The sequence below is a fragment of the Drosophila biarmipes genome, chromosome X, assembly GCF_025231255.1.
Source record: "Drosophila biarmipes strain raj3 chromosome X, RU_DBia_V1.1, whole genome shotgun sequence".
Classification (NCBI taxonomy): domain Eukaryota; kingdom Metazoa; phylum Arthropoda; class Insecta; order Diptera; family Drosophilidae; genus Drosophila; species Drosophila biarmipes.
In genome coordinates this window covers 13,378,950-13,403,342 of record NC_066611.1, presented here as the reverse complement: position 1 = coordinate 13,403,342, position 24,393 = coordinate 13,378,950, and the positions used below count along the sequence as shown (strand labels likewise).

At 42.3% G+C, this 24,393-nt stretch overlaps 3 protein-coding genes across 6 annotated transcripts; 2 read left to right on the top strand and 1 right to left on the bottom strand.

Moving 5' to 3' along the window:
• The first annotated feature begins 978 nt into the window (after window positions 1–978).
• LOC108025873 (uncharacterized) lies at window positions 979–7,734 on the top strand. Of its 4 annotated transcripts, none has more exons than XM_044093319.2 (5): window positions 979–1,132; window positions 1,720–2,074; window positions 3,850–4,830; window positions 5,173–6,219; window positions 7,001–7,734. In XM_044093319.2, the coding sequence occupies exons 2-5, from the start codon at window positions 2,017–2,019 to the stop codon at window positions 7,717–7,719; spliced, it is 2,805 nt and encodes a 934-aa protein (XP_043949254.1). In that variant the 5' UTR covers window positions 979–1,132; window positions 1,720–2,016; the 3' UTR covers window positions 7,720–7,734. The 4 variants fall into 4 exon arrangements, with proteins under 4 accessions (XP_043949254.1, XP_050746579.1, XP_050746578.1 ...); XM_017096547.3 differs by lacking the exon at window positions 7,001–7,734 and having other exon boundaries at window positions 995–1,132; window positions 3,850–3,908; window positions 3,990–4,830; window positions 5,173–6,323; XM_050890622.1 differs by lacking the exon at window positions 7,001–7,734 and having other exon boundaries at window positions 993–1,132; window positions 1,699–2,074; window positions 5,173–6,323.
• Window positions 7,735–13,408: 5,674 nt separating this feature from the next.
• LOC108025657 (uncharacterized) lies at window positions 13,409–14,766 on the bottom strand. The gene is made up of 2 exons (XM_017096195.3): window positions 14,627–14,766; window positions 13,409–14,157 (listed from the first exon to the last, which is right to left on the bottom strand). Exons 1-2 carry the CDS (start codon window positions 14,685–14,687, stop codon window positions 13,409–13,411), a joined length of 810 nt encoding a protein of 269 aa, XP_016951684.1. The 5' UTR covers window positions 14,688–14,766.
• A 4,193-nt stretch (window positions 14,767–18,959) lies between these two features.
• On the top strand, window positions 18,960–21,549 carry LOC108025952 (bromodomain-containing protein DDB_G0280777). The gene is made up of 2 exons (XM_017096650.3): window positions 18,960–19,092; window positions 19,286–21,549. The coding sequence occupies exons 1-2, from the start codon at window positions 18,960–18,962 to the stop codon at window positions 21,517–21,519; spliced, it is 2,367 nt and encodes a 788-aa protein (XP_016952139.1). The 3' UTR covers window positions 21,520–21,549.
• The last annotated feature ends 2,844 nt before the right edge of the window (window positions 21,550–24,393 follow it).

Below are 24,393 nucleotides of genomic sequence, written 5' to 3'. Positions count from 1 at the left end.
AAGTCATTTTAATCTTTTCCTGGCACTTTTTTACTCATACTTTAGGAAACTATTTTGTTTGGGATTTTTATTATAATAATTATATTTTTAAAAATGATTTTTACTTGAATTACTTGATACCAGACTCGGAAAAAAAAGTAATAACAAATATTTATGTATTAAGTTCCAAATGTTGTATTTTATTTTTGAACTATATTTAACATATATTATATATATAATTTTTTAATTTATATATTTTTTTATATACTTAAATTGTAAATAAAGATCTAAAATACCAATTTTATTTTAGTCAAATATTTTTTAAAATATTTTACGGCATTAAAAAAGTAATTTCGTAATAAATTAAATTCAAATTTTTAAATGAACCATAATTTGTTAATAAAATAATTTTATATTTAATTTAAATAAACCAAAGAGGAAGAAAAATAAAGCAAATATTATTTAAATTGAATATAACAATATACCATATTTAAAAATATTAACATTATGTAAAATAAACCAAAGGGGAAGGAAAACAAAATATATAATTTTTAATTGAATTTAATGATTCAAAAATATAAAAATTATATTTTTAAAAATTTTTAAATTATCCCTAGAATGTTTATAAACATTGAGGTAATATATGTATTTGTTTTAAACTGTTTGCCAAGTGGTCAGAAAATGCTCTTAGCCTAACTATCTATTGTCTAAACACCATTTCTCCAGCTGGCTTTCTCTGCTCAAATGGCGACTTTTAAGCAATTCAAATATATGCCTGGATAATCAGTAAGCCTTTCTCCCCGTGCCAAAAAGCCCCCGCGAAAGAGAAACCATCTAATGATGATAAAGAAGATAGCCAACCAATCGAACTTGTGATGGGGACAGGAAAAAACCAACATCGAAAAGTGATCAGTGTTTGTTTATTGTTCTCCAAAACGAGTTAAACGTGATTTCTGCCTCTTTTTCGGGGGTCCGTCGCACCGAACAATAGGCATATTGGCGGTTGGGCGGCAAGTTGGGCGTTAATTATTGATTAGTTTAAAGCCCGATTAACAAACCGGCAGCGGGCTTAGAACGAAACGGAACGTCCGAGGCCCAACAACATACAACGCGCTCTCCGAAAACGCGTTAAAAACAAGAAAAATCAAGGCAGGTACACGGAGAAAAATAGCCTACAATTGGTAACAATTTTGTTGTTGTGAGGGTTGTGTTTAAAGTGTTTTAAATAAGAAACTCAGGAGATGACAGTGTTTTTATTATAAAATTATAAAAATATAATAAAAACAGCTAAGAAGCTGTAATAAAAAAGAATTTGTGTGAAAATAAACAATAGTAATATACAAATAAAAGGGAAAAAAGTTGTGAAGGTTTTTAGATAGATTTTCTATTTAAATATAAAATATATCAAAAAATAAATCATACAAAAATATATAAAAAGAAGAAGGCTATAAAAAGTTAATACAAAACATAAAAATATTATTCGAAAATGAAAAGAAGAAATTGAATCAATGTTATTTTATATTTTTAGGAAAATAATTAAATTTTCAACTTTTTTTTATTAAGGAAATTTTTTTATATTAATTAAGAAATTCAGTTTTAATTAATTTATTTATTTTTAAACTATATTGCCAATGCCAAGCAGGCATCAGCACTTCTTTGAGCTTTTGAGATAATAAAGAGTCGTTTTTTGGCAAGCAGATCCTGATAATTTAATTGGAGACGTATACAATTTTTTTTCAGTGTGCTCGGAGAGGAAGAGTTGCGGAGAAGAACCGGCGGAACAACAAACTGAACAGCGACACCGCAAAAAAAACACGGCGGAGAAACAATAAAAGTCGGCCAGCGGCCAAAAACGCGCTCATTGCGTGCGCTGTTTTCGCAACGGCAACGGAAAATTAGCCACCCGGTTGAGGTGCAAGCGAGACGGCGAGTGTACGGCAGTGGAATACGGATTGCCAGAGTAACGGGAAAAGTACGGAGAGTGCGGAAAAAGCGGAGCACAGGCGCACGGCCACGAAGTACGGATACGGAGCCAGGATGCGACACGCATTTGTTGGATTAATTGTGTGCTGGCTGGCAGTTTGTCAACCGCAAGGTAAATATTTTTCGAATACGCCGCGGCACTGGCGGGGGATCGGGCATAGACAGGATAATGACAGGATATACACCCCACGCACACACACGCGCCCCCGCCCCCGCCACGGCCCACACACACACGGCGCCTTTGTTATTACAGTAATAATTGCAAAATTATCGCTGGATTTTGCGCCTACGTGCGTTGCATTGTCAACAGAAAAACAGGGAATAGTCTTTTGCCAGAGGCGAAAGAGACGGAAGTATTGCAGAAGAAAGGGATAGCCGGCGCGGAAGGGGAGGCCTCGAAGGTCTAAGGGCTTATCCCATGTTTTAACCACATTTTAAGGCCTGTTATCTGCGCTTTCGAGGGGATCAGTCGATTGTATACATTTATATGTGTAAAGGGTTTTTGTATTTCAAGTTTTAAACACAAAAAGGGTTATCAGTACTATAGTATTTTTTGGGACCTAGAAATAACAACAAAAGAAGAATGAATGTATTTCAAAATATTTTCCAATGTATGGTAAACATAAGAATAGAGATACACTCATTATTATCTGGGGTTTCAAGACGATCTGTCGATTTCTTATATACTTTATTAGTTCATAAACATAATAGATTTGACCTTAACAATTAGATACATAAATTTCTATGGACTTTAAAAATTATTTAGAATTTTAGACTGTTACTGTTACTTACTAGATCTTTAATCTATGAAAATCTTTATCAACATTTTTGAATACAAATGTTTTTGTATTCTTTACATTTTTCTTATAGAACCCATCAAAGACAATGCCTGATTAGACTTCTTTTTTTGATACTTAACACATTTTTAATTTCCTTAATTTATGCAAGAACAAATTCTCTTCTGAATAAGACAGAGAAGCCAATATGTCCCCCCTTTTGTTAGATACCTCGAAGTAAACACCATCTTTCGAGATGAACACTCGAAAACCAGTCTGAGATCTCTCCAGCCTTCGTCCCTTTCTCGCAGCCCGCCATCTCTTTCGTTTCTGTGCAATCTAACAAATTTAAAAGCGAACAATACTTGAAATGTGTCGAGGAACACAGTAGAATGGTATAAAATGTGTGGAACAAGTTTGGCGAAAAGATTATAAATGCATGGTGTTTGGGGATTTTGTTTACTTTTGACTGCTGTCAGGGCAACTTGCGGAACTTTCCACTGATGTTTGTTACCACTTTTTTACGCTCGCTTTAGTTGCAAGCAGAAAAACGTTGAAATGTCTTTTGCACTGACAATGGCATGAGACCCGAAAACCGATTACCCTCTGATGGACTTACAATTTGCATGCCAGAGCTCGGCAATTTTTCGTGAAGCTATTCTGAAGTGAAAAGTGCTTTATGTAAATTGTAATGGCTTTTTAAATAAAGTTAATGAAAGTATTCACTTGACAATTTACTTGTCCCCTCTTAAGTAAACATCTCGAGTACAAACCAGTTCGTTGAAGAATCTACATTAAATGTTTAATAAAAGAAACCAAATATAATATTTTTTAAGCTTATTATGTTAAGTAATTTATACTAAAAAAATTCTATTAATTACAAAGGGTAAAAAAGTTATAGTACCTTGAAATTATCAAGAAAAGACAACATGGCGTATGAGTGTTTTATATTACGTATACGCAGAGTGTGCCTGGTATTATTTTATTTGACTGAAAGTTGTTACTATTTTATTTCTGAGCAGTTATTTTAAATGCATATATGTGATATATGTTTCTAAAATTCTTTTTTTTTGATATTATTTATAATATAATTGTGTACCTCTATTCTCAGCTGAGGCGCAGTTCGGGGGCTTTGGACTACAGCCGCAGTTCCAGCCGCAGTTCCAACAGGTATACCGCCAACCGCAGTTCCAACAGGCGTACCGCCAGCCACAGGCTTACCAACCACAACCTCTGGTCTATTACCAACAGCCCCAGCAGTACCAGCAGTACCAGCAGCCCCGCCAGGGGCAGGGATCCGTCTCCAAGGCGAACACCAATGCCTACGAGCGGCAGGTGGACTTCGGGAACAATCTGGAGTACACCCAGGGCCTGTCCAACTCGCGGGCGGTGACCAAGCAGAATGGCCAGCGGGTGGTGACCAACAGCCAGGCCCAGACCAGGGACGTGGACCTGGGTGGCCTGCAGCTGGGCAACACCCTGACCCGGACCAGGACCAATGCCAATGGCCAGGTGTCGCAGGGCATTGCCGATCAGTTCAGGATCGGAAACGTGGGCCTGGGCGCCTCCCTCTCGCCGCAGAATCTCCAGAATGGCTTTGGCCTGCATCGCGGTGCCGACGGTGATCTCCGCCTGGGTCTGGGTCTGCTCAATCTCGACCTGGACCGCAATGTGGCCAACTCGAACACCCTGTCGCAGGCGCAGGTAAATGCCCAGGGCAAGGGCGCCAAGGCGGGATCGAGCAGCAATTCGCAGTCGAACACCCAGAAATACGGTGGAGTCACCGTCACCGACACGCGCTCCAACTCGAATGCCTTCGGCAAGGCCCGACGTGGTCAGACCTCCGCCTCCACCAGCGGATTCGGAGGCAGTGCGGCCACCAATGGCCAGCTCTTCGGCGGTCCCTTCCAGCGCGTGGTGCGCCAGAGCAGGCCCAGGACCAAGCGGAGGGCCCAGTTTGTGCCCTTCGGCTATCCCGGCGCCGGCTTCGGCCCGCGACCAGGACCCTTCGGCCTGGGGCTGCTGGACAGGCCCAGGAGGCAGTTCGGCGGCGGATTCGGCGGCTTCGGAGGTGGTCCCGGCTTCGGAGGAGGTGAGTTCTTGGTCGTTTTGCTATTAAAAGAGTGTAAGCTATTTAAAAGAATGACATATTGGTTTGTTGCCTTTCGCTTTTAATGCTGACTTAATTTTAATACCTTATTCAAAGTGAATATTTTGTTGGAAAAGTCACCTTCTCAAGCAAAATTGCTGAATTTTAAGTATGACATTCCTCATAAAGACTATTATTTTTTATAAAGCAGGCGAAAAACGGATTGCTTAGGGCTGAAAAAATAAGATTCAAGTCAAAGCTACATTTTTCTTTCCAGTTTTTCCTCCTGAATAGTGTCTTCACTCCAGAGTTTCTCATAATTTACAATTTCTTTGGCCCCCCTAGGTCCTGAGTTCGGCGGCGAAGGCGGTTTCGGCGGCGAAGGCGGTTTCGGCGGCGGACCTGGCTTTGGCCAGGGCCCCGAGTTCGGCAACTTCTTCCAGCGGCCGGAGCAGCAGCAGCACCACAAGAAGAAGGGCAACAAGAACCAGGCGCACGGCAACGCGAACGCCCATGGCGGGCCCGGGTTCAACCAGCAGGCCTCCACGCAGAACCATGCCAGCAACGGCAACACGGGCAGCAGCTCCATCAGCTCCAACCTGGCCCAGGACGGCAGCAGCGGCCAGGTGAGCTCGGCGAACACCAACACGCACCAGGGCCAGACGGCCAACGGGGGCTACGAGAGCGACCAGAGCTCGCAGAGCCAGGCGCTGAACTTCAAGCCGGGCGAGCAGCAGGCCTCCAGTGCCAATGCCAACACCCAGCACACCCAGCAGGGCGACCGTGACTCCTACACCGCCAACAGTGGCTCCACCTCGACGAACAACAACAAGTTCGGCTCCTCCACCAACACGGCCAACACGAACTCGCAGTTCACCAAGGACGGCAACAGCCAGGACGCGAGCAGCGATGCCAACAGCCAGAGCATCTTCCAGGGCAACAATGGCCAGGGAGACGCCACCGCCCAGACGAACGCCCAGACGAGCAGCCAGCAGGGACCCGGTGGCTTCGTGTCCAACTCGGCCTCCAGCAGCGCCACGGCCACCGCCCAGAACGGCCAGTCGGCCAATGCGAATGCCAATGCGAACGCCGGTGGTGCCGGCTTTGGTCCCGGCGGTGCCGGAGCGGGAGCCAATGCCGGCGGCTTTGGCGGCGGTGGTGGTGCCAACTCCGGCGCCAATGCCGGCGGATTCGGCGGCGGAGCGAATGCCGGCGCCAATGGCGGTGGCTTCGGAGGCGGCGGTGGCGCCAATTCGGGTGCCAATGCCGGTGGATTTGGTGGCTTCGGCGGTGGGGCAGGTGCCAATGCCGGCGCCAATGGCGGTGGCTTCGGCGGCGGTGGTGCCGACAGCAACGCCTTCGGTGGCTTCGACGGCTTCGGATTCTACGGACGTTAGTTTTAGACATTAGGTCTCTCTTTTAAAGCAACACAACCCTTCTTTTTTTTGTCACCCACGAAAAGCACGAGAATAAAAATGCATTTTGTTAATTTAAAACACTGTTTTGGGCACCACGTGATTTCATTTTTGTTACAGCACCGAGCAGCACTTGTCTATATATTTCTACTATTTTAACTTACATATTTTTGAAAAGTATATATGAAAGCAAAAGACTTTCTCTTTTTTAGGATACATTTGTTTAATATGTTATTATTAAGATAAATACCATATTAATATTGGAAAATGAACATACTTCTCTCCTTAAATTTTGGATTTTAATTTAAGAAAGAATCATATTAATATTTAAAAAATAACATACTCTTCTCCTTAAATTTTTGATTCTTATTTTAAAAAATACCTCAATAATATTTAAAAAAGGAACATACTCCTCTCCCGAAATTTGATAAAACAGCATATTGGTACTTAAAAGAGTTTAAAATTATATTTCAATATTTGTTTATATTTGACATTTCAGCTCACGTTATATATTTTTGATAATGATTTTTTTAATTTATTTTTTTAATTGAAATCAGAAGCTACGTTTCATGCTAAAATGATTTAAAATTTGTCTTACTCCTACGAAGTATTTTTTAAATTACTTTTCTTTATTATTGTGTTATTCATGTCACTATTATTTATGTTCTAACGGAAAAGAAGCACATTCTTCGGAATTATGAGCCACTTTTTGTATATACTAACTATTATTTTTTAATAAACATATCTGAAACCCGCAGTGCGCCAACGAGCCCAGCAGCAGGTTCGCTTGCAGCGCTGGCAGCCCCGCCTCCAAAATGGTACTTCCTCCAGGAGCTCCTCCTCCTCGACCTCCTCGACCTCCTCCTCCTCGATAAACGACAACTTTGAGTACGTGTACTTTAACCACTCGTCGTCCCGCCTCGAAGATCTGCGGCCTGGGGCTTCCGAGATGGAGAGCTCTGGCCAGGATTCGGATGGCGCACGGCTACCGCTGAACACCTCGGTGGACGCCTTTGGGCCCTACGACAGTACCCAGCGGCAGGGGCGGACCTTCAGCTTGATCTACGACTGGATCAGCGGACTCTTCAACTCGTGCGTCTCGCCCTGCACCTTGGAGGCCTACCAGAAGCAGACCTGCTGCGACACCTACGTGGTGGATCCCGCGTATCCACCGCCACCGCCTCCTCCTCCACCACCACCACCTCCTCCACAGAGTTGCTGTGCCCCTGTGAGACCCAGCTACCCGCCGCCACCCAGGCCACTGCCCCCGCCACCACCGCCACCCGTGCCCTACCCCTACCCACCCGTTTATCCCAACAAGAAGACGCCCGTGGTGGTGGTGGCCACGCCCATCAACTGCTGCACCGTGTGCACCTTCACCTACTACGGACCTCCGCCCTGTGGGCGGCTCTACAACAACAGCAGCAGCGATGGGAAGAGGGTCATCTACGTGCCGCCTCCCTACTACGGTCGCTAGATCGCAAAGCAAACCACTACTATAAGTCTTTTTTTTCACAATTTAAATAAAAAAATAGTATATGTATTAAGAGATTGATTTTCTTATAGGTGGCATTTAGTGGGGCTACTAAAATTGCCGGAGGATTGAAACTATTTTGAATTTAAATTTAATAAACTATATCCAAGCATTTTAAAAGAAATTATTTTTTGACCCATTTCGCATTTTTAATGGGTTTATTTAAATTCAAATTGATGTAAAAAGAAAATATTATTGGCGATTTTTAAGAGCTTGGAAATAGCACGACTTACAGACAAAAAACTGACAGTTTTGCTCAGCTAACTTCCTAAGCTATCATATCCCATCGTTTTAGAAAAATTTATTTTTTAATCCATTTTTCCATTTTTTTAAGGGGTGAAAATTACTCCTTTTTTTGAGGGTTTTCACTCAACTCAAGGCGTACGGCGAAAAGAGCGACTGTTTTGAGCAGCTGGCTTGCAATGCTAACGATCCCAATCACTATTAGAAAAATTTATTTTTTGAAAAATTTTTTCATTTTTTACAAGGGGTAGGATTGAAATTTTTTGGAATTCAGTTTTTGCTTAAAAATACTCATTTTTTAGTAGTTTTTTGCTCGTAGTTTCCCCAAATCAAGGCGTACAGCGAAAAGAGCGACTGCTTTGAGCAGCTGGCTTGCAATGCTAACGATCCCAATCACTTTTAGGAAAATTTATTTTTTGAAAAATTTTTTCATTTTTTACAAGGGGTAGGATCGAAATTTTTTGGAATTCAGTTTTTGCTTAAAAATACTCCTTTTTTAGTACTTTTTTGCTCGTAGTTTCCCCAAATCAAGGCGTACGGCGAAAAGAGCGACTGTTTTGAGCAGCTGGCTTGCATTGCTAACGATCCCAATCACTTTTAGGAAAATTTATTTTTTGAAAAATTTTTTCATTTTTTACAAGGGGTAGGATCGAAATTTTTTGGAATTCAGTTTTTGCTTAAAAATACTCCTTTTTTAGTAGTTTTTTGCTCGTAGTATCCCCAAATCAAGGCGTACAGCGAAAAGAGCGACTGTTTTGAGCAGCTGGCCTGCAATGCTAACGATCCCAATCACTTTTAGGAAAATTTATTTTTTGAAAATTTTTTTCATTTTTTACAAGGGGTAGGCTCGAAATTTTTTGGAATTCAGTTTTTGGTCAAAAATACTCCTTTTTTTAGTAGTTTTTTGCTCGTAGTTTCCCCAAATCAAGGCGTACAGCGAAAAGAGCGACTGTTTTGAGCAGCTGGCTTGCAATGCTAACGATCCCAATCACTTTTAGGAAAATTTATGTTTTGAAAAATTTTTTCATTTTTTACAAGGGTTAGGATCGAAATTTTTTGGAATTCAGTTTTTGCTTAAAAATACTCCTTTTTTAGTAGTTTTTTGCTCGTAGTTTCCCCAAATCAAGGCGTACAGCGAAAAGAGCGACTGTTTTGAGCAGCTGGCTTGCAATGCTAACGATCCCAATCACTTTTAGGAAAATTTATTTTTTGAAAAATTTTTTCATTTTTTACAAGGGGTAGGATCGAAATTTTTTGGAATTCAGTTTTTGGTCAAAAATACTCCTTTTTTAGTAGTTTTTTGCTCGTAGTTTCCTTAAATCAAGGCGTACAGCGAAAAGAGCGACTGTTTTGAGCAGCTGGCCTGCAATGCTAACGATCCCAATCACTTTTAGGAAAATTTATTTTTTGAAAATTTTTTTCATTTTTTACAAGGGGTAGGATCGAAATTTTTTGGAATTCAGTTTTTGGTCAAAAATACTCCTTTTTTAGTAGTTTTTTGCTCGTAGTTTCCCCAAATCAAGGCGTACAGCGAAAAGAGCGACTGTTTTGAGCAGCTGGCTTGCAATGCTAACGATCCCAATCACTTTTAGGAAAATTTATTTTTTGAAAAATTTTTTCATTTTTTACAAGGGGTAGGATCGAAATTTTTTGGAATTCAGTTTTTGGTCAAAAATACTCCTTTTTTAGTAGTTTTTTGCTCGTAGTTTCCTTAAATCAAGGCGTACAGCGAAAAGAGCGACTGTTTTGAGCAGCTGGCCTGCAATGCTAACGATCCCAATCACTTTTAGGAAAATTTATTTTTTGAAAATTTTTTTCATTTTTTACAAGGGGTAGGATCGAAATTTTTTGGAATTCAGTTTTTGGTCAAAAATACTCCTTTCTTAGTAGTTTTTTGGTCGTAGTTTCCTTAAATCAAGGCGTACAGCGAAAAGAGCGACTGTTTTGAGCAGCTGGCCTGCAATGCTAACGATCCCAATCACTTTTAGGAAAATTTATTTTTTGAAAATTTTTTTCATTTTTTACAAGGGGTAGGATCGAAATTTTTTGGAATTCAGTTTTTGGTCAAAAATACTCCTTTTTTAGTAGTTTTTTGCTCGTAGTTTCCCCAAATCAAGGCGTACAGCGAAAAGAGCGACTGTTTTGAGCAGCTGGCTTGCAATGCTAACGATCCCAATCACTTTTAGGAAAATTTATTTTTTGAAAAATTTTTTCATTTTTTAAAGGGGTAGGATCGAAATTTTTTGGAATTCAGTTTTTGGTCAAAAATACTCCTTTTTTAGTAGTTTTTTGCTCGTAGTTTCCTTAAATCAAGGCGTACAGCGAAAAGAGCGACTGTTTTGAGCAGCTGGCCTGCAATGCTAACGATCCCAATCACTTTTAGGAAAATGTATTTTTTGAAAATTTTTTTCATTTTTTACAAGGGGTAGGATCGAAATTTTTTGGAATTCAGTTTTTGGTCAAAAATACTCCTTTCTTAGTAGTTTTTTGGTCGTAGTTTCCTTAAATCAAGGCGTACAGCGAAAAGAGCGACTGTTTTGAGCAGCTGGCCTGCAATGCTAACGATCCCAATCACTTTTAGGAAAATTTATTTTTTGAAAATTTTTTTTCATTTTTTACAAGGGGTAGGATCGAAATTTTTTGGAATTCAGTTTTTGGTCAAAAATACTCCTTTTTTAGTAGTTTTTTGCTCGTAGTTTCCCCAAATCAAGGCGTACAGCGAAAAGAGCGACTGTTTTGAGCAGCTGGCTTGCAATGCTAACGATCCCAATCACTTTTAGGAAAATTTATTTTTTGAAAAATTTTTTAATTTTTTACAAGGGGTAGGATCGAAATTTTTTGGAATTCAGTTTTTGGTCAAAAATACTCCTTTTTTAGTAGTTTTTTGCTCGTAGTTTCCTTAAATCAAGGCGTACAGCGAAAAGAGCGACTGTTTTGAGCAGCTGGCCTGCAATGCTAACGATCCCAATCACTTTTAGGAAAATTTATTTTTTGAAAAATTTTTTCATTTTTTACAAGGGGTAGGATTGAAATTTTTTGGAATTCAGTTTTTGGTTAAAAATTTCTGTTTTGAGCTGCTGGCGCAAGCCAGCTCCTCCAACTCCTTTTGCAAAAAACTACTAAAAAAGGAGTATTTTTAAGCAAAAACTGTATTCCAAAAAATTTCGATCCTACCCCTTGTAAAAAAATGAAAAAATTTTCAAAAAATAAATTTTCCTAAAAGTGATTGGGATCGTTAGCATTGCAAGCCAGCTGCTCAAAGCAGTCGCTCTTTTCGCTGTACGCCTTGAGCTACGCCTTAAAACAATTTAAAAACAAGGTATTTTTTTACCGAAATCTGGATTTAATAAAATCATGAGGGGTTGGAGAATAATTTTATAAATTTCGGATTTTTTATGTGGATGTGTAATGGTTTCTTGAAATGCAGATTTTACTGAAAAATCGCTACAAAACGCTTTCTTGTACTTGTTACATACTCTTCGACGAATCCTTCAACTCTACGAATAGCGGATAAAATATTGTTCGTAAAAATAAATAGAATTTAGGACTTATTTAAGAAACCCCAAAAGTATGCGGTGAAACTAACCAGAATTAAATGGCAACTTTTAGTGTTCAGATTGATGGGTTTAAACCATCTGGAATGTCCTCTTTTTTGAGTGTAATTACTATTTTTAATTTCAAGGAAGCCATGGATTCCCTTAATGAAAAACAGTCGAGTGCACTTTTAAAGTTTAAAACGGAAGGCTTTTGAGTGTGGCAATATTTTTACCGTATGGCCGTCCCATGGGGCTCGTCCCTTTGTTTTGTTTGTTCTCCGCCTGGCTAATTCGGAAAACGCTTGCATAATCTCCGTTGGGAGGGGGCTGTGTTGCTTGGGGGAATCCTGTCAAAAATGCGGCAAATAAGACACACGACAGGGCCGAAGGGAGGGGAGCGGCTATATAGGTAGCTGCACTGGCAAAGAAGTAAAGTTTACATACCCTTTATAGGAAACGAGTCCCCTTGAAGGTTTCTTCAAAAAGTACCCATTAAAAAGAGGAAAACAAATTCCAAAAGTGGTGGGAATTGTATATTTTTTCCTATGGCTTGATTATAAGATTAATATCTAAATAAAATATAAAACTAAAATTTTAAAATATGAACTATAATTGTTCGAGTCTTTAATTAATTATTATTTTTTGTTGACGGAGCAATTGTTCCTATACAATTTTATTGATATTCGATTGATTGATTTATATCTTATAAATGCACTTTCTTGGTCTCTTTCTTGCCTCCAAAAATGGTTTATTATATCCTAAGGACATCCTGCATTCGTGGTTATAGCTCGAAAGTGGCAGGTTAACGTGTCCCATCTTTCTGCCGCTTTTGTTGTGCGGCTGCCTTTCTTCGGGCCTCTTGTGCCGTTGACTTTTGCGCCTAAGCAAAATTTGTGCCATGTGTTTTGTGGCTGCTTTGTTTGTTGGCTCAAATTTGCTGGCAGGCTGCCACACGAGGACTCTGTGGCATTGCGATTTGGTCTGGGTTCGGGACACCGAAACTGAAACTGAGACTGAAGCCGAGGCTGGGGATGGGGCACAGACAGGACATGTCACGTCAGCGGCACAAAGCCCGAGCACAAAGGCCTGATAACTGCAGTCGCCTGATAAGCAGCGCCCCAAACAAGGACCTTCCGCCCACTCGACGACACTGGAAAAAAATAAAATATTCAGCACTTTATTAAAGGTTCCTATTTGATTTGAACAGAGAAAGGAAATCGTATTATGATCAAATTGTTAAAATTTAGAATCAATTCTTTCTAGATAATTTTATAAAGAGTCTTAAAGAGAGAAAGGAAATGCCATTTTATAATGTTAAATTTGCATAATCCAATAATACAAATTATACTTTAAAAATTTGTAAATCAAAAATAAAATTTTAAAAAAATATTAAAATTTTGTAGAATTTATTAAGTTATTCCTACACAGTCTAAGAAAATGTAATTATTTTTAAGTTTTTTTTTTTATTCTTAAAGGCTTTTAGTTGTATGATAAACATATTTGAAAGGCAAAAGCATCAAATTACCAAAATTTTTAAAATATCTTAAAGAGTTAATTGCGCAGCTTATTATTTTTCAATTAAAAATCCTTTCTTTCCCCTTTCTCCCAGTGTAGCCCTTCTTCCCGGAGACCCACTGGAGACCCTTTGCCACCCGGAAGCACAAGTCGCCCCTTTTGTCATTTCGCTCATAACGTTAATTTATATTCAGTTCAGTCTAAAAAAAAAATAAGGAATAGCCAGTGGTAGTGGTAGGTACAGTGAAGCCCGTGTGACAGCCATCGAGAGGTGGAGTGTGGAAAGTGAATAAGTTAAGTTAAGTTTAGGTTTAAGTTTAGGCTTAGACTAGGGAGTCCTAGTTGTAGAACTGCTGGCGACGACGCAGCGCGGGGGCGGCGGCCACGAAGCGGCGTCCCGAGCTGCCCACCGCGGCGGAGGAGGCGCCCTCGTTGGCGGAGTACAGGAGCAGGGGGATCTCCTCCACGCTGGTCTGCTGCTGCTGGGCGGAGTTGCGGACGCCGGAGCGGAGCAGCTCGTCGGCGGACAGGCGGCGCAGGGCGGGCGCTCCGGGAGCGACGACGGCGGGGACGGCGGCGACTGGGGCGGCGGACACACCCTCCAGCAGCTGATCCTCATCGTTCTCGGGCTGCTCCAGCACCACATCCTCGGGCTGGGCCACGGCGATGCTGTTGCCCACTGGCGTCTCGCCCTCGTTGTCGGCGGCCGAGATGGAGCTGCTCTGGAGCAGGGCCTCGATGTTCTCCAGGTTGGACAGGCCGTTGATCTGCAGCTGGTCGTGCAGCTCGGCGGGAATGGCGATGGCCTGCACGTCCTTGTGGCCCGAGATGCCGTTGGGCGTGGGGATGAACTGGACGTTCTCGGGTATCTGGTCGGTGGGGTAGACGGGCACCAGCTCGGCCTCGTTCTCGTTGCTCGACTTCAGCAGGATCAGGGAGATGGGCACGATCTTCTTGAACTTCAGCAGCACCAGCTTCTTGATGGCCACCGCTCCGGGGAAGACGCGTCCCTGGGGACCACTGTGGGGCTTGGCTATGAGGGCCCGCTGCTCATAGTGCTGCCGGCGATGGCCGCTCACATGGCGGGCTGTGGGGATCGAAGGGAAAAATTAGAGGGGATTGGGAAGAAGGTCTTATAAGATATATGGCAAACTTAGCTTTTATTTAATTTTTTAACCTTTCAAATAATTTTATATATTGATTTTATCTCACTTCAAACAATAATTCATTATATATCAGCTCGTAATAAAATTAATTTATACAAATTATATTTTGGATTTTCATTTTCCGACAAACTAAATTAAAATAAAATCCAAAATAATTTAGGCAAACATTTTAAGAACCCAAAAATAGTTTTTGTTTTTCAAAAGGTTTACTGACAAGATGGTATGTTGTGGTTATTAGATAAATGCAAAAAGAAAATATTTTTTACTAAACAACCAACCAAACCTTTGCTTAATTAATAATAGATAATTACAGCCCCCGAGCAAATATTTGATAATGATGGGATTGAGCAGAAAGAACAGAGATCATTAAAGATCGTATCGCAAACTCACCTTCGCACACGGCCAAGATGGCCAGGCCGATGGCCAAAAGGGCTACCAACTTAATTGCCATGCTGATGGGATCGGGAAACTGAGGACTGAATGAGCTGGAAGTGAACTTGGACTTGGACTTGGACTCGGGTCTGTCGCTGGACGAGGGCCTCTATTAAATGGTCTAGCAAGTGCCCGGCAAAGACATTTTATACAGGGGAGGAGCGTTCACCTGGCCGAGGAGAAGCAGCAAGAAAGCGGGCGAAGCAGCGGAGACACATAAAAATCACCTGAAAAACAAAAGAAATTAGCTGGCCGGCCAGCAGAACAAGGTAAAATGTGGCGAAATTGGAGGGGATTTGGATTGGGACGATTGGCAAATTATTAAACTATGCAAATGCCCCGCCACTGATTTATGCACAGAAACCAGTAAGAGAAAACCGACCAGCGAGAACCCAAGACCGTGCCATCCCAGAGATGCCAGAACGTTGACTTCTGGTAGGTTCATCACCATCACCATCACCATCGCCATTTCCAGTTGCAGTTGCCTCTTACCAAAATCGAGAAATTTGCATTTTGGGTCGTCTCGAAAAAAATACGGAAAAATACAAAAAGTACAAGAAGTCCAAGAACACATGGAGACGGGCGGAGAACGAGGCGTCTGGCCGATTCTTGAGCCAATTTTGAGGTCAAAAGTGAGATTTTCAATAAGTCAGGCCGCTTCCATTTGTCACTGTCCGAAGTGGGCGAGGTCCCACTGTGCTTCCACCCCCCTCCCCCTCCCCCCACCGAGTGTCAGAGTTCGAGGCTTATTTGGGCCACATGCATATGGGGGCCGGGACCAGCATGTGTTCCCCTTTCGGATCGAACAACGGGCATTTAAATCAATCAAATGGATCGAGTCCACTGTGCGAAATTTATTCTTTTCTCCGCCGTTCTGCCCATTGAAAGTGGGTCCCACTTAGTGCCAGAGATTAAATCGTTAGCCCATCGAAGTGCGAGCTGCGAGCCGGGCGAAATAATGGCAAGACGAATTATGATTTTATGCGATTTATGGCCGTTTGCTAACTATTTTAGTTCCCCCATTGTTTGCCAATTTAAATCAATAATCCTTTGTTTGCGGGGCTTTGTTTAAAGTCAATTGGAATACAAGAGATTATGGGGCCGCAGCGGGTCCATGAGTATAGCGTTAAGCAGTCAAGTCAAGTGCTGACAAATTATTTTTAAGATTTTTTTAAGTGGTTTTTATAAAGTTCTTATTGAGATTTGTTTTACACTTTAATCGCCTTTAAAATCGATAAAGAATGCATTTTATGAATGTATATAAATAAAAATTTCAAGCACAAACATTAATCGGTATATTTTAAAATCAAATTCACCTTCAGTAATGTCATTAAATAAATGGGAATATAAAATAAATCTTAAAAACTTAACAAATAATACTGTAAATTTAAATTCTTCTTATTAAATAAGTAGAGATATAAAATAAAACGAAAAACTCAATAAAGAATTAATTTTATAATTTTCATAAATAAATTTCAAGCACAAATATTACTGGTATATTTCAAAAACAAATTCACCTTCAGTAATGTCATCAAATAAATAGAAATATAAAATAAAATTTAAAAAATTAACAAACAAAACTATCAAATCAAATTTACCAGGTATACAACAAAACGAAAAATGTAACAAATACAATTGTATTGATTTTTCAATAATCTGTTTATCCGTTTAAATATTTCTTAAATCTTTTAAAAAATAATAGTTTTTTTGAAAAAAAGGCGAGATATTGCAGAACTTGCCACTTTTCCCACAGCTTATATAAATATATACATAAGTACAATTAAAATGGTTAAATAAATGATTTGCACTTTATGAAGCTACAAAAACAATTAGAAATTCAGTATTTTCTGGCATAAAAATTAGTAACTATCAAAGACATTTTTAAATATAAGTTTGAATAGTAAAATTGTCGGCCAGTAATAACAACTGACATAAAACTGGTTTTATAAATGTTAACTATATATATAATCTTGACAATTTAACAATATACTTTAATGGTATGTCGATTATCCCTGAAAGACCATCGTTACATCACCTTTTATGTAGATACAAAACAGTATTATTTAATAGCTGGATACAAAACATTACTTTTTTAATAATAATCTTTTTACTTTAACTTATAAATAACTCAAAATACAACATTTATTTTGATGTGTATTATTATATTACAAAATCTACAGAAACACTTTAAATTAAAAATGTTGTATTCAGGGAATTTAAAATTCTTGATATTGATCACCATTGAAGAAAAATTTATATTACAAAAAAACGAATAAAAATTTCAATTCAATTTGTGCTCCTTAGAAAACCCTACATTCATGTGACGCACCTTACAAATTTTAGCGGGCAGCCAAACTTTCGCAAAGCAGAAGTGACTTTTATGGGGCGGTTTAGCCGAAATGGCATCATTACCGATACCGATCCCCTGGCCGGAATATTAATTAGATTCCTTGAACAACGAGTGGCATCGGAAAGCCATCGATTTTCTCAGCCCGATCGAACTCCGAATTCGGGCCACTGACCACGGGTGGTATGATTAATTTGCGTTCTGTATTTTTTCGTGGCCCATTTTTTGCCGGACTCGCCGATGGTTTATCTAATTTATGTTATTGCCGCGGCAATTATTCAAATTTTCCACAGCTACCGTGGGCCGTTCTTTGTAACGACGAGGGCGGCCTGGGAAAAAAAGGAAAACATATTTGCGACCCATTATGGGCGACATAAACAAATGTTTTAATAACCAAATTATGCGGAGAGGAGCGCAATGTATTCATTAGCTTTGAGGCCTGGACGAGCAAAAGAGATCCGAGCCAAGTTATTTGATGCTAATGGGAATGCATAAAAAAATCATAAATACTCATTAGCAAATTTTTCATTTTTTTGCTGTCGGTTTTTTGAGTACGAGCCTGAGAAGAAAGTTGACCCCGAGTCGGGGTCATCTCATTTCACCTAATCACTGGCGGGGTCAACATATTTGGAAAGTTACTGCAGTAGGGAAAGTTCTATTTTTGGACCATGGCTAAGGAAGCTTCCCGGAATTGGCACAATGATCCACATTCGCTGAAAAGAAATCGCCGGGCGGAAATTACCAGTTAATTCGGGGGATTTCGGCCAATATTCAAAAATAACCTTCATTAATTATTTATGTGTGGGCTAAAAATGGAAATATTTAGGCAATTTGTCAATCAAGCTAATCCTTTTTTCTGGATTTAAGTAACTTCTTGTTTATATAACATGCTTTATTTCCTTTACAAGCAGTCATTCTTTTTATATACCAACAAAAATATAAAACAAACATATAACTAATAAAAAAACTACTACCTTCCATTGATTTTTCAAAATGTTGACTAAAATATCCTTTTAATTCAACTCCATATTATTCCATAATGATTACAATATTTATTAGGGTTTTTTAAAATTATAGCTTGTTGTTGATATGGTATTTTGTATATAAACATTTTTTATCTGTTGATCAGGTTTAAAAATAAAATAAAATTCTTAAAATTACACTACACTTTAAAACAATTTTTAAACTAGTTTACAAATAAGCAAGACTTTTTAAAGAAGAGTAGAACTTGAATACATCAACATTTTTAAACAGTTTTGCTTACAAATTTTTAGAATTAGCTGAGACATTATTTAAATTAAAATCTAACATAAGACTTATTAAATTCCTTTTGAAGTAAACATGAAATTATGTAGTTATGTCTCAATTTATTAAAAATAAAAGTATTCTAATTTTGAAATCATAAAAACATCAAAAGCTTAGGAATATATTTAAACCTTAGATTTTCGAATAGCTTTAAGACCTAAACTATATAATAGGCCGTTCCAATCTGGAAGAGCTGACAAGAGAGCCAAAGAGCATTCCAGCCCATAGGTGGGGCCATTTGACCCGCCATATTTATGGCTCCAAGCCCGAACTAGTTATGCAGAGCCCCAACTATGCGAGGCCCGGCGAGACCGTTTGGCAGGGCGACCTGTGACCCGATCGACTTTGACCGGCGGCCAAGAAACCGCAAATTGATTTACAGCCCGGCCATGGGGCCCGGTGCGCGGGAAGAGAGAGCTTTGGCTCTCCGGCTAGGCCGCTCTTGCTTGGCCAAGACGGGCTTTTGGCCAAAACCGTTTGTAGACGGCACATAAAAAGCTCGGGTCGCGTCGCTCCCCCAACAGTTCGGCAAAAGAAACCTCTGTCTGTGGACCCCCTGAAATCGAGGGCTTGAGATAGCAAGACACCTACAATACGATCCCCCAGTGCGTGCGTGATAGACAATCCCGAGACCTGACCATGACCAAGTTCGTGGTGGTGGGCCTGTGCCTGCTGATGGCCTTCAGCCAGATGGCTTCCGTGTCCGGCGTGACCGAGGCTCCGCAGGTGGAGCAGTCGACGGAGTCGCCCATCGCCGACATGGCGCTGATTGGTAGGACCATGGATCCCCTGACTTTCCCCTGAACCCCCCCCCCCCCCCCAGCATCTCCCTCCAGAACCCCCATTAATCTCTGCCTGTGTTTCTCTTTTTTTTCATGTGTCGTGTGTTCTGTTTGTTTGTGATTGAAATGCCTTGTTTTCCATTTTTTTTTGACTGTGATTTGTGTGCTCGGCTGGTGGAGCAGAGGATGTGGCGCCCATGGCAGCCAAAACGCCCACGGAGAAGCCGCCCCAGGTGCAGGAGGCTCCGGTGGCTCCGGTGGCCGCTGTGGAGGTCCAGGAGAAGGCCGCCCCCCAGCCGCACACGGTGGCCGACTTCATCATCCACCCGCTGATCGCCTTCAAGCCGCGCCAGGCCAGCCTGGAGGAGATCCAGGGCAAGCAGGCCCAGGCGACAGCCGGCTCCGCGGCGAGCACGCCCGCCTCGCCGGGCACCTGGCTCTTCGGCATGAATCCCGCCCAGCAGCTGGGCTCCTCCTTCTCCTCGCTGGCCGGCTCCGTGTCCGGCTGGTTCAACGATCGCCTGCAGCTGCCCGGCCTGGTGGAGACCCCGGTGCGCGAGTCCAGCACCAGCAGCAGCACCACCACCTCGACCAGCACCCAGCGACCCGATATTGTCGTCCGGGTGCAGCAGCGTCCCCAGCGCAATGGCAACCGCAATGGCAACCGGAACGGCAACATGAACAACCGACGTCGCCAGCAGCGCCCCAACAGGTTCAACAACCGTCTGGACTCGTTCGAGGATGACTACTACGAGGATGACTACTACCAGGGCAACCGGTTCGATGACGAGTTCGACGACGACGAGGACGATCAGAGCCTGGAGCAGTTCGAGGACGATGACTCCCTGGAGCTGCGGCCCCAGCAGAAGCCCAAGCGCAAGCAGACCCAGGTGCAGAGCCAGAAGCAGCGCAGGAAGTTCCAGCAGCAGCAGCAGCTGGAGGAGGAGGAGCAGCAAGTGGTCAGCCAGAAGCGCCGCCAACCCCTGAACGCGACGAACAAGAAGACCAAGGCGCAGAAGAAGCCGGTGCAGCCGGTGGTGGAGGAGTCGCAGGACGAGGAGGAGCTGGAGGATGAGGAGGCCGAGAACGACGACGAGGAGGAGCAGGAGGACCAGGCGCAGGAGGACGACAGCCAGGAGCAGGACTTCCAGCCCGAGCCCGTCTTCGGCACCAGCACCTCGACGAGGCGCAGCCAGAACCAGCCCAACTTCATCCAGCGCGGCCAGCAGAGCATCATCAGCCAGATCCGCCAGTTCACCAGGGGCCAGACGCCAGGAGAGCTGGCCACCACACTGAGGAGGACCCCCATCTCCTCCGCCTCCGGCTCGAAGACCCGTCGTCCCCAGCAGACGACTCTGCTGGTGAACCGCAATGGTCAGACCGTTTACCTGGCCCCCGAGCTGCTCAACCTGAACTCCGCCTATCCCTACGCCTATGTCCAGGGGCAGACCAAGAAGCAGCGCGTCCCGGTCAGCGGAGGCTTCCCCCAGCCCCCGCTGACGGTGCCGGTGAGGCGCCAGGGTCGTCCCACCCAGTACATCACCATTCCCTGGAGCCAGCTGGGTCTCTCGCCGCCGGACCAGCAGTCGGTGGTCTCCCTGGCCGAGGGCATCCAGGCCCAGCCCCTGATCCTGAACATCCCTCAGAGCGCCATTAGCCCGGTGAGGAGCACCTCCGGTGGCCAGAAGAAGAAGCAGCGTCCCCAGCTGACCGCCTCGGCTGTGCCGCTCCTGGCCGACGCCTCCCTGATGGACATCTTCCAGCCCCCCCAGATCCCGCCCTCCAGAACCGGAGCTGCCTCTTCTGCATCCCCATCCTCCTTGGGATCCGGAGCCTCCATTAAGCCCATCTCCGCCCAGCCCGTTCTGATTGCCGCCAAGCCCGTGAAGGCCGGCGGAGCCACAGGACTGCTGCCCACTCGCATCCGTCCTGGAACCATTGTGGAGAAGGCCCCCGCCATGGAGGAGAAGCCCATGGAGGCCACCGAGGTCAAGCACGACCAGGAGATGATGGCCCCGGAGGCGGTGGCGCCGCAGATGGCGGCCAGCGCTCCCGAGCAGCAGGAGTTCATCCTGGTCGGCGACGACGATGAGCCCGGTCTCTCGCGACATGTGCAGCCCGCCTTCGGAGACGCCCGCTATGTGTCCTACGGCGATTTCCATCCCTACTTCGATCTGGTCACCCAGAACAGGCGGTTCGCCCTGAGGAAGACCGGTAGGTCCCTGGAGAACCCCGAGGCGCCAGTTGTTGCCCAGGAGGAGGCTCAAAAGGAGGAGGTAAAGCAGGAGGAAGTGGAAAAGAATGAAGAGACCCAGAAGGAGGAGATCCAGAAGGAGGAGACCCAGAAGGAGGAGATCCAGATGGAGGAGTACCGCCCCGACGGACCACAGCCCACGGAGCCGGTCCCGCCGCAATAATTTTGTAAAACAAAAAACCCTCCCCAAAAATCTAACCCAAACGAAATAATGATGATAACAAAAAAATAATGACAAACAAAACCAAAACCAAACGATTTTCAATCCCCGTGAAAACCACAAAGAAATAAATTTTTTTACCTTTTTTTTTGCGTGTGTTAATGCCTGACCAAAAAGTTGAAAAGCCGACGAGAAAGAGAGAAAACTATTAGCATAGCTGAAACTATTTTTTTTTATCGGTTCTTTCGACCAGTTGAAAGTTCAAGTTTTCGTATGCCAGATTTGCGAGAGCATTGACCCGCGAAAGACCCGAAACCTGATCTCGAGAGCCGCAAACGATGGCTTATTAATGAGGCCCGTGCGCTTTGACCGATTTAAATATGTTTATCTGCCATCTTCTAACGCTTCTTTTGCGCTGGCCTTTCCATAATTAATATTCGCCCAGAGACAAAAGAAATTCGAAGCTGGGGTTAGGCAGAAAGAACTGCCAATTGCCTGATTAATGCGCTATCGATATGCAAATTGCTTGACCGATTAACGGTATTCGGCGTAGGTACAGTTGCCCAAGCTGAGGCAGAGTTGCTTTTGACCGATTAAAAGCAACTCTGCGCAGCGGTTCCATAGCAATTAGCTTTTTTGTGCACGTTAAGAAGTTTCGAAAGTTCAAGGCAGTTTTTTAGGAGTCCTTTAAAATTATTACAGATCTGTGAGCTTCGAGCTTAGTTTTTCTAACTTTTAAATTTTTTAGAAAATTATAGACATTATATTAATAGAAAAGGATCAGTAAGCTTTTCGCTTTCAAGATAAAGGTTCCTGAACTTTAAGCTTATATTGAAGATAACAATTTATAAGTGTGCTGTGGTAAGACCTAAGATAGTTCGGTTTTGAGCGTTTAAAGTCGAATAAATTTAAAATATTTAATCAGTTTTGAAGCTTTGGTAATTTTCTTTCATTTTTTAATAATTATTTTATATATTATTGTTATACAAAATTTTTCTGCAATGAAAAAGTTTCCGAATGTTTATTTATATTTCAACGGGAAGAAATATAATTAAAATATTATTTAAACACAGGCTGACAAATTACAAAAGATTTTATAATAGTTTTTTTGTTTAGTAGTTAATTTTTTTACCCATTATTCAGCATCTGTCTAGTTAGTCATTTTATTTAAATGAACTTTTTAAAGCTAAAGGAATAGTAAATCATTCTCATACTTTTCAGGCAGCATTAGTTGTTAAATATTTAATATTTAGTTTAAAAATTGCTAAAATACGGAAAAATCAGACTCCAAGGAATCACATTCATGTTTAGAATGCCGCGGCAGTGCCGTTGAAAGCCCTTTTATAAATCTCTCCCAGGCGAACTCGACTCTTGGCCAGGGCAAACAAAACATGCCCAAAAGTTATTCTTCCAGCTCGAAGACCCCGGGCAACGTTTAGCAAGTCAAGCGGATCGGGCACCGGCGATAACGATCCATTCCAGATCGATGATGAGATGCGATGAGATGGGAATGCCAGGCCCGGGCTGCCAACACACTCTGCGCCCTGGGGCCAAGAGGTGGAAATTTGCATAATCATCCCGCGAAGAGCGGACACTTTTGGGCCGACATGCGAGCACTTCAGCGCGGCCGGTTGACAACATTATTCCAGCACTGTGCCGATGGTTAATTGTTTCCAGCGACAAAAGGCCGGGGTTAACGCTCAGCCAAGTGGCCAAAAATGGTGACTGGAAAAAAGAACTGGGCAGAAAGGGCCGGAGAAAGAGCTTCGACTGCCTATTCTTTGGATCCAGGCGTGTGTGCCTAGATATATGGTCGTAAATTCACAGATTCGCCCCCAGGCAAAGGTCAGCACCTGCCGAATCCGTGGCTTTGGCCACATCATTATGGAGCGCGAGAAGAGCCGGACAACGGGCAATGAACTTTCAACTCGATCGGGGCCCAGCCCATAAGTCGGACTCAAGACAATTTATTAGCCATCTGCCGGGGTTGGCCAAAAGCCGAAAAATCAAAACTGGACAGCAGCTTTCTTTGTGCCGTTGCCTTGTTTGAATATGATTTCGTATTTCGTTTTTCGGCCTGACCCCGTTGAACTTCTCCCTCGGCACATTCTTATGGAAATTAAGTTGGCGTTTCTTTTTTTCTTTTTAGAAATTTTTCGCAGTTTTCGCGACTGTTGCCAAGCGGACTTTGCGGCGACTTCTTGAATGTCTCTAATAAAATATGTTGTATTTTGACTTCGAAATTGACCCAAGTGCGTTTTGATTTCGGGCGGGAAAAAAACGATGTTAGCGAATTTTTGAAACAAATTCGCACCGTTGGGGTATTTTCTACCAACCTTAAATGGTGATTTTTGCTGACCCAGTTCTGTCTAACAGTTCATCAGAGTTAAAAGTTGAACGTTGAGAGAGAACGAAATTAATTTATGCGACCTGCTAAATTATTTAAATTTCCAAACTCCAAAAAATACAGATCAGTTAGAAACAGTTAACCAAAAGCCGAACTCATTGAGCTTTCCCCAAGAACTTGGCCATCCTTACGAAATCCGCTACTGTTTTACAGGTTTTTTACGGCCCTATGAATATTTATGAGGTTAGGTAATACAGGAATTTGATAAAACTAAAAATACCTGTGACATCTTTGATCTCCGTCGAAGATTTGCCGAAGAATTTCGACCAGAAGAACTTGAGAAGGGGGAATGACACAAATCGAGAATTTATATTTATTTCCCGATTATCCCTCTAAGATATTTTGCCATTAAAAATAAATATAAATAAAAATGGTTTTTAATCGTTTTGTCTTTTAATCAATAAAATTTACTAAACGTTTATTTGGTTATTTATAATCATAATTAAAAAGAATAGTATTTAATCATAATA

Excerpts from the sequence above, each read along its gene's own strand:
- LOC108025873 (XM_044093319.2), top strand. The coding sequence starts at position 2,017 with ATGCGACACGCATTTGTTGGATTAATTGTGTGCTGGCTGGCAGTTTGT. Across the intron at positions 4,831-5,172 it reads TGGTCCCGGCTTCGGAGGAG|GTCCTGAGTTCGGCGGCGAA; the intron begins GTGAGTTCTTGG and ends TGGCCCCCCTAG. Across the intron at positions 6,220-7,000 it reads CGGCTTCGGATTCTACGGAC|TGCGCCAACGAGCCCAGCAG; the intron begins GTTAGTTTTAGA and ends TGAAACCCGCAG.
- LOC108025657 (XM_017096195.3), bottom strand. The coding sequence starts at position 14,687 with ATGGCAATTAAGTTGGTAGCCCTTTTGGCCATCGGCCTGGCCATCTTG. Across the intron at positions 14,158-14,626 it reads CATCTTGGCCGTGTGCGAAG|CCCGCCATGTGAGCGGCCAT; the intron begins GTGAGTTTGCGA and ends CGATCCCCACAG.
- LOC108025952 (XM_017096650.3), top strand. The coding sequence starts at position 18,960 with ATGACCAAGTTCGTGGTGGTGGGCCTGTGCCTGCTGATGGCCTTCAGC. Across the intron at positions 19,093-19,285 it reads CGCCGACATGGCGCTGATTG|AGGATGTGGCGCCCATGGCA; the intron begins GTAGGACCATGG and ends CTGGTGGAGCAG.